This window comes from Lissotriton vulgaris, chromosome 9 (genome assembly GCF_964263255.1).
Source record: "Lissotriton vulgaris chromosome 9, aLisVul1.2, whole genome shotgun sequence".
NCBI lineage: Eukaryota > Metazoa > Chordata > Amphibia > Caudata > Salamandridae > Lissotriton > Lissotriton vulgaris.
This window is the reverse complement of record NC_141697.1, coordinates 1188547992-1188562617: the sequence shown is the minus strand read 5'-3', so window position 1 is coordinate 1188562617 and position 14626 is coordinate 1188547992. Positions and strand designations below refer to the sequence as shown.

Here is a 14626-nt window from a genome sequence, read left to right as displayed (position 1 = left end):
ATAGCAGGAAATAGCTCTTGATTTGGTGGGTCCACCCTTTGTGTTTGTTGTTGCCAATCTCTTTTCAAGATGGCCTGAAGTGATGTGTGTGGAGGTTGGCTTAGTATGTGGTGCTCACTTATATAAGTGTAGCACCCTGCACTAATCCAGACATCCCTTTTGGTGATTGTAGTGGTCTTGGACCACTTTAGAAAGCTCTCTAGGTGGTAGCTGTGGAGATCAGCCGGTGGTAGCTGTGGAGATCAGCCTTCAGGCTTAGTCCAGAAGGAGTGTAAAGCAGCTTGTTTTACCAGTACTTAACCCCTTCCACGCTGGGCTAATTACCCCGTGGTGCGGGGCGCGGCTCGTAACGAGCCCAGCTCATCATGCTGCACAGTGGAGCTGTGCTCATGACGAGTTGAGCTTGTCACGACTCTGCCCACTCCCATGGAACACCCGCACAGGCGGGGAGTTATCCCCGGGTGGGCGTTCCGCGGCAGTTATGATGAGCTCAGCTCGTCATGACCACAGCTCCACTGTGCCTCATGACGAGCTGAGCTCGTCATGAGCGCCGAAGGGGTTAATATTATGGTATAGGTTAACTGAAAAAGAACCACACAGTGTAGCTATAAACATATGTATTATAAACACTCATTAACACATTGCAATATCTCTTAACTGGAGATATAAACACAATACACGCAAATATTTTTAAAATAGTACACATGAGTAGCACAAATAAACAGTGGACTCCATGGCGAGACCAAATCATATATTAAAATAGTGGAATGCGAACCACGACCTATGTCGAGAATGGACCCAGTAGACATAGAAGAGTCAGGGACCCAAGGAACCACCCAAGGTGAGTATCTAGGATCACATGGCGTTTATGTGCAGAGTAGGAACATGACTGTGTACTCCATGCAAATCAAATGGTAAGTCGCAGTTGCAATTTTTAAGATGGACCCTTCCCAGGGGATCCCAAATGAAACCCCTTGGAAGATGGAAGGTTAACGCAGTCACCCCAGCCATGAACACACCCAAGGAACTAGGATACCTACACCTGGAAAGTCGGATGCATAGGTGTTAAGTGACGTCGGAAACCGCCGTAGACCACAATGGAGGACTTCAGAAAAGATGCCGCTGGCGAAGAAAGTGAAAGAGTCTAGTGGAACCCAAGGGTGGATTCAAGATGAGAGATACCTGCAAGCAGAGGGGACAGTCTATGGGACTCAGAAGTGACAAGGAGGCACGGAAGACGAATGTCCACCGATGTTGGAGATGCAGGAGCAGTGACGTGCCCTTGAAGTTGCAGATGTACAGCCCAGGCGCTGCTGTTGAAGACCAGGAGCCGTTCATGAGCTGTCCCACATCGGATGTCAAGAGCCATGGGGTCAGTGTCCGGCAGGGGTACCAACATGCCTTGGCAGTGGCAACCATTTAATTGTAGAAAAGGGTGCAGTGTTGGGACCAGCAAGATCCAAGTCACTCACCGCGAACAGGTAAGTCAGAGCAGGTCTCGAGCAAGCAGGGGAGCCCACTAGAGCCAAAGAAGACCCTATAGAGGACCCACAGGCTGGAGGCACAGGAGTCGCAAGAGGACCTAGAGCAGCTCAGCAAAGGATGAAGGCCAATAGTAAAAAGGATGCGGTGCAGGTGAATATCTTGGCTGTAGGATATGCTTGAGGCTGTAGCTTCTTGGAGCCCAAAGCTCTCTGGAGTAGAGAGTCTACAAGCCTTGGCAATGGTAAGTCGACGCAGTGCACAGGGGTTCTGTTTCTGCGGTTCTGACGAGGAATACTGGTCACAAACTTGTGAGAAAACAGTGCAGGCCTTGAGGGAGTTGCAGAACCACCACCTGTGGTACTGAGCCTTTCGGAGTCTGTGGGAGCCCATGATCAGCAGACCGGTCAGCTGTGTTGCGGTGCCTGCAGATGCATTGGATGACTCCTTCACTCCAAGGGAGATTCATTCGAGTGTCTTGGGTGTCCACAGGCCTTGTGAAGAACATGTATGGAGCACAGACATTGCAGAAGACAGGGCAACAAGACCAGGAGCAGCAGGAGTCTTCTCAGGTGCAGTCTCTGTTCCCAAAGTGACGTCCAAAGTGCCCAGATGGTCGAAGTTGAAGTGATTTCGGATCTTAATCTTGTCCCAAGACAAATCGAGGGACCCACCCAAAGGCCATCCCTTAAGTACTCTAAGGAAAGTATTGGGATGATTCAGGGGTCCCTCCCAGGAGAGGGGCTGGGCAGTGGAGAGGATACTCCCATGTCCTTTGTCTAGTTTTATGCCAGAGCGGGAGCCAATGGCTCCCTGAACTGGTTTCAACTGGGGTATGCAAGGAGGGCACCAGATGTGCCCTTCAAAGTAGTCTAGTGGTGCTGGCAAGTGCCCCCACCCTGTCCCAATATACTAAGGCCTATCTGGGAGGTGGTGACACATCCTTGTGACAGGAAACCTATTTTCCTTCCTACCCCTGCTCGAGCTTGGCTCAGCAGCAAGAGGGCAGAATCGTGTCTTTGGTCGGCAGCAGTCATAGTGTGCTGTCCGGTTCTGGAAGGAAGACTGGTATTGGGAGCACTGAGGTCCTCCAGGAGGAACTTTACAGTGCATGGAATCCAACATGTTTGGCTGTAACAAACCCTGTCATGTTTGGTATCAGCTTACTGATAGCCACCGCATAATGACGCATGGCCCTTCTATGTATCTTAATGGCTGATGCACTTACAACCTGGAAGAATGGACTCCGAAGGTTATAGGGGTGTCCTTCTCCTGCTGGGGCACCCTCACACTTGGAACCGAACACCCTGCCTTCAGGATTGAAAAGCCTCCTTAGGGGTGTCTTATAGATTTTAAGTGCAGTGACTGCAGATATAAGGAAACATTTGTCGTAAGGGGTGATAGCACCAGCTTACACAGGCTGAAATGGCAGGCCTGTAGTCAAAGATTTAGTGGTCTCTCATGGGTGGCATAATACATGCTTCAGTCCATGGGAGACCCCTGGGGAACCCATGCCTTGTGTACCTTAGTACCATATACTAGGAACTTACAAGGGTACACCATTAGCCAATCTGAAGTGTACCTAAGTACTCGCCATGTCCAATTTGGGGGAAGAGGCACAGAGACTGGGGTCCTGATTAGAAGGATCCCAGTCAGACGAGTCAGTAAAACATAATGACACAAGGAAAAAGTGGGGGCGACCATGAAAGCAGATCCTTCTTTCCAACAGTGTGTGTCTGATATAACCTGAGAAGCAGTTATTTGTTTTTGGAAGAACTTTTCAGAAGAGAAGGGGTACTGAGCAGTATACCGACAGACAATGAAGTGTGAACCGGGAATTTAGCTTTATACCATCCAGCATCCAATGCAATGGTTGAAAGATTCAATAGGACACTAAAAGAGGAGTATCAGTTAGCTAATAAAAGTGGTCTGGATTAGAAAAAAGAGCTATAGGATTGTTTGTTTTCCTATCGTCTTTCCCCTCACATGACAACAGGGAAGTCACCACTTTTCGGAGGGAGAAAACCCAATTCTAAATTTGTGCCATAATGGAGGGATTGAAATAAAAGTTATGTGAATCTCTCTTTAGAGGCCATTTGGAGAATTAACGACCATGAGAAGATTGTTAAACGGAAACTAGAATTTGATGCTTGACTGGGCAAAAACTGAGACTCCAATCAGAGGTCAAATTGGGTCAAAATTTACTGCACCAAGAAAAGTTGTTAAACTTTTCAGGAATGCCATCAAAACTGAGGATGACAGAATTTGGAGCCTTAATAGGGTAGTTCTTTTAAAGGAACAGGAGGCTGACGATGTTGTCTGACATTAATTCCGAAAGCTTTAAGAAAATCACAAAACAATTTAGTAGCTCAATTTAGTAGCTCATCCTATGAAAATTATTATAGTTCTGTATGAGGAGGAACTGTGATGTCAAACTGTTAAGCCAACAAAGTTCTGCAAAACACCCAATTATCTTCATAACTATGTAAGAACATGAAGGTGCATTTTTTTTATTGTAATTGTGTTATATATGTTTTAACTGCAGTTTTTTCTATGATATTTGTAAATTTCTTTAGGTGAACTAGTATGTATTTTCTTAATATCTATTTATTAATGCATGCATTTTGTTTGTTTAAAGGGGAAAGAAGTGTGTTAATTGTATAAAGTGTGGTTCGAGCATTGTGAGCATGGTAGTGTTCTAGTTTCTGCAACTCTGGAAGGGTTTCGAGTCGAGTGGAAAGTTAACTCGGAATTGTGGATGTGGCAGTAAAGCCTCTGAGCTCTTTTCCTACCTTATTTATCCGCATCAAGTGTACTTCATTTCACTAGAGAATTTAACTTTCCACCATCAGACTTCATTGCGACAATGTTAATGTTACTTTTATAATTAATGAAAAGTTTGCTTACCTCAGAACGCTAGAATTAAATCAAGCCGGCTCAAGCGCTCTTTTCAAAGCTGACTTCAAATTTTCCACTGTGTCTCCCTGAAAGACGTATAGAGCCAGTTGCAGCATGAGGCTGGTAAACACTGTTCACTTGTGGTGCTGATTGTTAGATAGCCATAACCAGTACTGCATGCCCTTTAACCCTGCCAGTGTGTGTAGTGTTTTGTAAGCCACCTGTGAGACTTTGCCCCCGTGCCCCCATTAAAGTCAGCACATGTTCAAATTGTAGGTATGAGTTGTCGGCGGTGAGGCTTAACATAGTTTCACAAATAAGTTGGTATTAAATAAACTACCTATGAAACAGTGCTGCTGCTAATGAAATGGCAAATGAATCTATGTGATATTTGTATAGCACAAACCTAGCCGAAAAGGCAGCAGAGCACTGTACAGGTTTAACGGTAAGCGTAGATTCAACAAGTAGCAGGAATGGTAGCTGGCTATTGGATTGAGCTGCATTGTGAAGTAGTGTTCTTTAACGAGGCGTGACAACATAAAGCTCTTTTGGGACAGAGCTGTGTACTTGGAACTTGCGGAGCAGCGAGGTGAGGAGAGGCCTTCAAGTTGATGTCAAGAAGCAGGCTTGAAGCTGCCCGCTTTTTAACAAAAAAAAAAGATAAACAACCTGTTTAATGGACCCCTCTAGACTCTGGGTTTGGTAATGAACAAAAAATAATTACAATCAATACAGGATCTTGGATCTTTGGGCCCTGTAACAAAGTAATCACAAGATGAGCTCATGTAAGGCATTCATTACCAAGCCTCTGAGTGGCTCAATCTGTACAAATAGAGGTCCTCCTTGAAAACCACTCCCAGGTGCATATCTGTAGGACAGCTATCACGCAAAAGGTGATGAGAGGACTGCTTGCAAATAGTATAAAAGACTTGGAGCCGATCTGGAAAGCATATTAACCCATCATCTTATACTCACTTTGCCAACCTAAACGCCAACAGACCTTTTGAAAATGAGTTCTGATCCTGCTCCCGAAAAGCTGTTAGCAATGGTATCCTGCCAGGATCCTAAACAGTGGTCCCAGCCTCCCCAATTGGAATTAAGATCCTGTGGTTGTGAGTATTCTGTCACAGTATAGGTTGGAATTGTTAGAGGAATAGGGATCTGAATACGTAAAAAGGAGAATGGACATGTGTTCTTCGATCTTCTGCAGTAAAGTGAATCTTAGCCAGAAACCTTTGCTTATTAGCCTTTTTTGCATCAAAGCAACTTTTCATTGAGCTTACACCATGGGAAGTATCATCTGTTTGCTCTGAATTGTGATTTTACATTCTCTCTGGGATGTGCGTAAGCTATGTATCTAAGCTCTGCATGCAGTATGATGTGTATTTCTTGTATACAACTGTTGTGCATGTGTGTACCATGTGGCACTCTTACCTGCTGTTTATCTGGGTGTACTGTATGCAAGGTTGGCGATGTACAGTCTAATAGGTGTGTTTGGTTATGCTCTGCGAGATGTCCCTTCATGCATACTCCAAGATGTATAGGATCTGTGGATTGTCTATTGAATGTATAGTATGGATGAGGTGTTTGCGTCGTGCCACAAGAAGAAAAACAAGATGTAGGCTTTAGAATGGTTTGCTACAGTATGTTGTATTTTAAGATAGATTGTCAATGGTTGGATATTGGCTGTGATGCTAATCTAGCAATTCAACACTTTATAGACACCAAAATGTGCTCTAGTACAACTGCTATACAAGGAGGGACCATTGTAAATTTCCCAGTGTAGTAAAGAGGGGCAGGACATAAATAGGCAGTGTAAACGGATGTAGAAATGGCATAACCGTAATCAAACCTTTTATAAACCCTGGTGAGTAAGCAGGATCCCCAAACCATAGGGTTGAAAAGAGTGCATGCATTGTGGCCTTGTTAGGAAATTGCATTGATTGGAACACACACCTCTTTGTGAGCAATAAATGATGTTTAGTTTGCTTAGTTAATCAATGAGGGAAGTTCCAAATGTGTCGACTCTTAACAGTTTACATAACGAAAGTTTGGTCCACACATTAAAGACCTTGTTATACCAATTTCACTAGATTCTACTGCTGAGATTTATTGCATAAACATAATCCTAATCCTCTGCTTGTCAATCTAATGTATGTGAATTGATGTTTAAATATTGGTTTATGTTGTCCACAGCTTACAATGCCTAGTCCAATGCCGGAATACTTGAATGTACATTATATCTGTGAGTCGGCCTCCCGATTGCTTTTCCTCTCCATGCATTGGGCGAGATCCATCCCTGCATTTCAAGCTCTTGGGTAAGTTGGATTTTAAAATAAACTAAATTATGTAGCCAGGATAACTCACTGCTTTGTGTCACTCTGACTAACTGCTTGAATTGTGCTCCTCCATAAGCAAGTTCATATGCAATTGTAATAGCAATGACTTTATTTCTTCATCATGGATTTTCTCCCCAAGATGCCGTAATCAATACCTATAAGAAGTGGTTTTCTATCTTTTTTGGTTTACAAAATGCAGCCCATTAGCAAAGTCAGCTACAAAGTACATTAGACTAAAACACCACTGTTTTTATCATTTCAAAATTGTCACAAAGGAAAATGTATTCTCTAACTTGGCCTGTGACACATTATAAAAATTGACATTGTTCTTTTAGGAATTCCTAAAGCCACTTCCTTTCATCATGCACTGCATGGTCAGTCAAGCACTTTGTTTTTGAAGGTAAAGCAGTGAAAGACTCACAAGTAACTAACTTTTTGTGTCCTGTTGAAGCTGGCTGGAATGTTAATAGATTCAGTGAGAATACTTTGTTGGAGAACTAGGATTAGGGATTCTGTCTGATATCCGGTCACAGTAAAATAGATTTACAAGCTGACAAAGCCCTCTTCGGAGGTGGAGAACAAAAATGGACAAAAATGTTTGTGCAAAGATTTGCTTGTAAGCAATGCTTCCCCAGGGTGTCTGACCTTAAAAATAGAATGTTCAACATAAATGAAAATAGAGGCATTTGTTTAAGTGTTGTCTTCACGGGGTCTCCTTGAGACTCTCGTCTACCCACCTATTCAGCACTTTTGATCTGATAACATCCATGTCAAAAATAACTAGGTAAATTTCATGCATTTTGCTTTGTTAAACTAGCTTCATAGTTCTGCACATCTGGATGAGGCATTTGCATGCTATCCGTGAGATAGGGTGACTTCTGTTGGGTTTTTCTGTCTTTTGTAGGGTAGCTACATCTGCCACTCTATGAACATTCTCCATTGGAATGATTTTCACTCTATTGAAACTTGATGTGATAGAGAGCTTCTAATGAACAAGTTTAGCAGAGCTCTGGACCACAGTATTTTCAAGTCCAATTCAGTTGTTATGGGGCGGAAATATATTTTCTAAGATCCACTGGTTATGTATCCCACTGTGAAAGGTCAAACATTCTAAAGTGCATGTCCTATTGAATGTGTATGTGTGTTTCTAGCGCAACCTCCCTCTGCAGTGAGACCCCCCTCAAACCTCCTAGTGTTCTGTGTCAGATAAAAGATTAACTACTCCAACATGGGATCCTAATTATTACTTGCAACCTTTAGACTAATCTCAGGTGTCATCAGTTATGAAAATATTTAAACAGACAGAACTCTTAATAATCCTTATAAAGCCGGATATCTCAAAACATTTTATAAATAAGAGGTGGTCTCAAATCTCCAGTCATATAAATGTTGGTGAACATATTTACTAAGCTTCAGATGTCCATCATTTTGGTGGTTGCAAATTGGCCTTCAGGAACTGGTATTCTGATCTTTGGCTTCTCATCACAGGATGGTCAGTCAGATGGCTGGTCTTTCTTCTGCTTTTGATAACTGAAGTTGGCAAATGTTGAGGTGCCGTTAAGAGCAGTGGGGTTGGATCAGGCCCCCAGGTGAGGCGCATTATCCGGCTGGGGCTGTGGCAACTGGGTTTCTGGCAGGGCTTGCCTCCTGGCCCCCCCTCGCTTGCAGGCAGCGGTGACATTTGGTGCTGTGCCCCGGCTTTGCTGTGAGATGGCTCTCAGCCGGGTCCGGCCACTCCTTCCTTGTTGACGGGTCCCCGATCTGAGTGCTGGCCGGTGGTGGGGGTCCCAGTGAAGATTGGGTGGCACTCCAGCACTCCACGCCGGCCCTACAGGCATTCTCCCCCTCTATTTTCCAGAGCGACTCCTCCCCACCCCCACCCCTCCTGGAGGCCACAGCACTGTTGGGAACTACCCAGAGGGTAAATCAGTGACCAGCCGAGTGAGGAGGTGCTGCACTATCCCTTCACTCTACACAGCACTCCATATCCTTCGCCCTTTCTGACACCTGGTGGGCCTCGGGGCACATTACGGAATCTTGCATGGGGACATGGCGGTCGGCGGCCGCCCCACCCCTTTCCCTGTATTCACTGGCATGCCACCACAGCCGCTGCACTGGAAATACGATACCCAGCACTGGTGAGATAAGATGGTGTACCTGGGAGAGAGCGCTGCGGTCTCCGAATCACCCACTGCTCGATGCTGTTTATTGAGGCTGTGTGGAGCGCTCAAAATACCCTACCTGCTTTGGGGAAAGCGCACACTGCTTAATCTGCGTATCTGGACCTCTGAAGTGAATACGCGGGCCGAGTGGCAGCCGGCTCACGGACGGTTTTGGCGACACTGAGGGCTTCCATAGAGCGGATCTCTGTCTCCACTCGAGCCGCTGCTGAGCTCCTGGATGTGCTCTCAGTACGGCACGAGTGGCTCTCGGCTGGGAAAGGCACCAAATCAAATATGCCTCCCAAAATCGTTTGCTCTACCTGAGACCGGAATGGAGAAGCTTCACAATCGGCTTCCGTGATACCTAAACCGGCATGCCCCCCACACACTCCAAGGGCCCAAAGCCCATTATCTCCGGGGGTGTCAAAAATTGCCCATAAAGGCAGCAATGGTATAGGGGCCAACCAAAACAAGAACAATGCTGGGGAAGAAAGAGGGGCAAAAATGGATCCCCCCTCCAGCAGACAATACCAGAGTTCTTCCCCGCGGCAGCGGTGGCCCCTGATGGACATAAGAGCATCATCACTGAGGTAGGAGGGGATGGGGAAGCAGAGCATCACTCCACAAGCCAATGCAAGGAAATGGTCCCTAACAGTTGTGTAAATAATAAGCGGGATGGGCCAGAATTAGAACAATTGAATCTTAATGTAGAAAATGAAATCTCTTTGACAGGGGAAGGCGCAGGGGCTGGACAAGAACATGGCGCTATTCCATGGGAGGAAGTACCCCAGACTGTAGAGTGGAATCTGGCCCCATCCAAGGTTGACGACCATCTACCTTCAAGTAGGATCGGGTTGAAGACAAAGACTTTGATAAAACGTGTCGCAAGCCACCGGTCCTTTGAAGAGTCCCTGGATCCGAGGACAAGTTATTTTCCGTGACTGTTTGGGTCAGACCCAACTGCGGCAAGCATGGCTGTTTCTGATGTTGAGAGTGTCTCTATATCCTCTAGCTCTGATCTTGGCAGTCAGACGGATGGGCCTGATACAGTAGTTCAAAGGAAAAGAAACTCCAGGTGAAGTAAGGAGCAGGCGTCCCAGGGACAAGGCAGGGAAGGCCTGAAGAAGCAAGGTAGCCCTGCCCTAAAGTGGGAATATTCTGCCACGCAAAAGGAATATGAGGAACCCTATTCGACCGGTAGAAAAGGACATAGCAGTCAGGATTTGGAGGAGCCGACCCTGAGATTGATCTATGAATCGACTAAACAGCATCAGGAAGAGACATGGCGAGATGGTAAAAAAAACGTCTGGCAACAATAAAGCTACAAGGGGCGATCAGAAAGGTCGCGAAAGCCTGCTCCGAAATGGGTGAAAGGATCACAGCTGTGGAAGAACTTACCGCCGGACCAGAGAATGAGGCAGCAAAAAGACAACATCAAACTGAAGCCCAGGCTGAACAGATAATAGACATCCAATGGAAATTGGAAGATTATGAAAACCAGCAGAGACGCAACAATCTAAGAATCCTGGGCATAGAAGAAGGTATAGAGGGAAACGACATAAGAACCTTCGTCCTAACACTACTGAAGGGGGCCTTTCCAGAGCTTCAACAATGGAACTTGGACATGGAAGTCCAACAAGTACACCGCCATCCTCTCCTGCTCAAAAATTCTAGGCAGACACACACAAGTGGGGGCGCAACAATTTAGAGCCATCATAGTATATTTTGGAAACTTTCTATTGCAAGAGGCTGTATTTCACAAAGCTCGCCCGGATTCTAAACGCACATACAAAGGACAGACATTTAAGTGCGTGCCCTGACTTCTGTCATGTGACTGTAGAAAGGTGCTGGCGCTTAAGACAGTTGATCCAACCGTGTCAAGCTCAGGGGGTAGAGGCATATCTGTTATATCCAGCACGTTTGAAAACAATATATAATAACAACGTCAGAATTTTTACATCTGAAATTAAAACAAAAGAGTATTTGGATGATATACGGAAGTAGAGAGTGTATGAGAGTAACAGAGCTAATGTATCATTGGTATGATGAAAGATAAAGGGATATAACGAAGTAGCGAATAGAGACTTTTGTATAGACCAATGAGGGCATAGAGCGGGGGAGGGGGGACACTGGCGCCATCACTCAAGATCTCACCAGGTCTGTTTGTCTCACTAATTGGGTGGAGGTGATGGAGCGCGCAGGTCACCCGGCTAACAATTTTACCGTAAGCACACTTGGGCCCATGAAATTCAATTTATTTATACTTAATTAATCGGGTAACCTACACTCTACTACCAGCAATTCAGTTCCTTTCTATTTATTTCAATGTACCTGACTTACTAATCCTCGTCACAGGTACCTAAGATCACAATGGATCGAGGAGCTAGCTGCAAAATAAGTAGACAACACAATACCATATACAAATTGAAAATGTTTGTACTCTTTATAATAACCACAGACTCAGGAAGTTTTGAAAACCTTTATCTAATCATCATCATCATCATATGCCATGAGTAGAGGATTAACACAGATCAAACTGTCTATAACTAGAATTAGAAATATCGTATAGCTATGAATAAGGCAAAGAATCATTTAGAAATCAGAAAATAAAGGGAAGGAGAAAAATAACGAACACGCTATTTTAGATCATCAGACTTTTACAACTTTACTAAAGGCGGGTAAAGAAAGGGTACATACTAATCAAAGTAGACTTTCGAAATTCACTAACGGTTCAGAGGAAATGAAACTTATGCAATTTGATTTATCCAGATGTGCTTATTCTCTATAGGGAGGTTAAGAATGGAACATAAACTATATATGCAAAACGATTTAGTATTTGACTAAAGGTAGGTAGAAAAGTGGAACATGCTAATAGACAAATAATGCATGAAAATCTCATTTATAAAGAGACAGGGGAAAAAAAGAACATATGCAATTATGCTTTATTCGAGGTGTTAGGAAGGCAAATTTAGATAAACAAACACCCACACAGATTTTATATTTACCTAGGATAGAGTGAAGACTAACCCTGGCCACGGGTCAGTTTGGAAAGACGGGAAAGGACCCTCAAGGACTTAGATTGCCAGTAGGCAAGCAGGTACAGCTCATGGACAGTCAGGACAGGATAACCCCAGAATTTGGATCAGGACCAGGTTCACCAAAGGGTACGACCAACACCGCAGCTTCGGTTGCAAAGCCTGCGCTACTCCCTCTCTGCAAGGAATCTGCCAATAACCCCGATTGGGTTTTCTAACCTCCCAGCAAAGTGCTTCGCAAGCACTTAAGGTTTCCCAGAACCCCGAGTGGGTCTGTGGAAATTCGAACAGAGTGCTCCGCAGCTCTCTGTATCAGTCACCTATAGAGTGCGTTGGGTCAGTGACAGGTCAGCTATTCGGACAAGTCGGACAAATTCTCTAGCTAAACCTAGGCTAGTTATACTGTTTTTCGGGTCAGTGTACCACCCCTCAATGTTGCAAGTGTAAGGATCCCCGATTCTGATTGGACAAAGGAGGAGGTTAAGCCATCACACCACCTAAATTTTAGACTTTCTCAGGCTTAATATTCATTTTTCGTACCCACCCCTTACATACTAGTTTCCCATGGCATATGTTTACAGAAAAAATAGGGTATACAGCAGTTTATTACAAATGTAATAAATTCAGGTACAGATCAGCCTCTCCGGCTAGGTTTGTTCAGGTTCCCAGGAGCATCTTGGGCGAGGCTGCCAGCTGGCTGGGTTCCACTGCTGCATGGGTTTCTTTTTCCCCATCAGGTGACTGGTACCATACGGGCTTCCAAGATGGGGTAGTAAGCACCTCTCAGGCCCAAAGAATACGATACATGAAAAGCAACTGAAAACAATTTAGAAACACAGAATAAAAGATTACACTGTATACCATGACTGGCTATACTATATCCCTTACTTTATAATAACTATTGCATTAGGGTAAGTGCAGAACAGACAGCTTTGCAAAAGCGGCAATGCAAGCTTAGAGCATGTGAAAACACAGAGCAGCCATCTTAATTGCATTGCGCATGAGCAACAAATTCCCACCAGAACTGCGAGTATGTCACATCACATGCGCATGACCGACGCATGCGCAGACTAAATTCCTGCGTAGCAGCGGCCATTTTACTGCAAGCGGATTACAATTAATAAACACAAAGGCAAGCTTCACTGGGACGCATCATGTAGTGTAGAAAGGTGCAAAATTAGTAAGACAAACAGGTTGATTAGTAAATTAGGGTTATTCGAGGTTCATGAATACAAGCAAGTCGCTTAATGTGCGAAACCTTGCTCCATCAGGGGGAGGGAGGGACTCAGGGAAGGATGAGTCTTTGGGGAGAAGGGAGGAGGAAGGGTGAAGCGGGAGGAAGGGGTGGGCAGGGGAGGTAATGGGGCACAGCAGACACTAGGGAGATTCCAGATAAAAGCTGAAACCAGATTCTGGGTAAAGAGGAATAAGAAGGCTGTAATTAATGTAAGAAGGCGGTTTTTCCAAGACATAGATAGGATAAAAAATTATCATGGCAAACTTAAGGATAACCTCAGTTAATATCTGTGGGTTAAATGACCCTAGAAAACGAGGCAGGGTGGCGGAAGATTTGAAAAAGTTGCGGTCTGATATCGTTTGTCTCCAGGAGACACATACAATGGGAACAGAATAAAAGTTTTAGATCAATTAGGATATAACCTTATAGCACACACCTTACAGGGCACTAGAACTAGGGGAGTTGCCATCTTAACCCGGGGAAAAGAGATCGTTTGCAAGAAGCAATTGGGTGATAAATATGGGCGGTGGGTCATGGTAGAGTTACATACGTCTACTTTTTCATTTACTGTATGTTCGATATATGGACCAACGGGGGACGACCCTGAGGCTTTTGACTTTTTTGAATTTAGAATTAGCAGGATGGCTGACCCCCATTATAATGTGTGGGAATTTGAACATCAACGGGATTGGAGTGTGCTGGGGTGGCAGCCCGGGACTATATACAGGCCGAAAGCCTAGGGCTCTGTCCCACTTGGCTGAAGGTAATGGATTAGTAGATACACGGAGAGAGTTAAAAACGGCAGAATCTGAATCAGGAAGTACTTATTTTTCGGCGCCCCACAGCACACTGTTTCCTAGGGTGTAATTTCGAAATGCTGCATCTGACATTTCCCCAAATAATGTCAGATCACAATCCTCTAGTCTTGGAGATACTAAAGATTAGGGGCGAGAAGGCCGCACAGAGCTGGACTTTTGAAAGGGGACTGCTAGTGGACGAAGGGTACATCACCGATATGAAAAAATGGATAGAAGAATTCCTGGGATATACTAGAGGGAGTGCTCAAACTGGTAGTGTGTGTGATGCTCTCAAGGCAGATATCCATGGAGAGACACTAAGCTTTAGCTTACGCCGCTCTAGAAATCAACGCCAAAAGTTAAATGAATTATACCAAGGACTAAGAGCAGTGGAAGAGGATTTAGTTAGGGCAATAGAGTCCAGAGACAATATTAAGGGTATACTGAAGAAACTTGCCTTAGCTAAAGCAGCAATAGGGGATGTGGTTTTAGCCAAGGTCACTGAGAAATATTTGACACAAAAGGAGGAATGCTATAAGTGTAGGGAGTAATCAGGGCGCATACTAGCAATTCAAACTAGACAGAAGAACATACAGATCGAGATAATATCAATAAACAGCATGGGGGCGTGGCTAGCAGCAGACGAAGATGGCTGCAGCTTAGGAGAGCTCCGCGA

The 14626-nt window shown here is 44.7% G+C and overlaps 1 protein-coding gene across 1 annotated transcript in view; it reads left to right on the top strand.

The window, feature by feature from the left end:
* The window catches only part of NR2C2 (nuclear receptor subfamily 2 group C member 2), a 331335-nt gene that overhangs the window by 253144 nt on the left and 63565 nt on the right, over positions 1–14626 (top strand). Inside the window, exon 10 of the mRNA XM_086939253.1 lies at positions 6577–6698. Coding sequence (XP_086795379.1) covers positions 6577–6698 — 122 coding nt within the window. The remainder of the gene's footprint in view (positions 1–6576; positions 6699–14626) is intronic.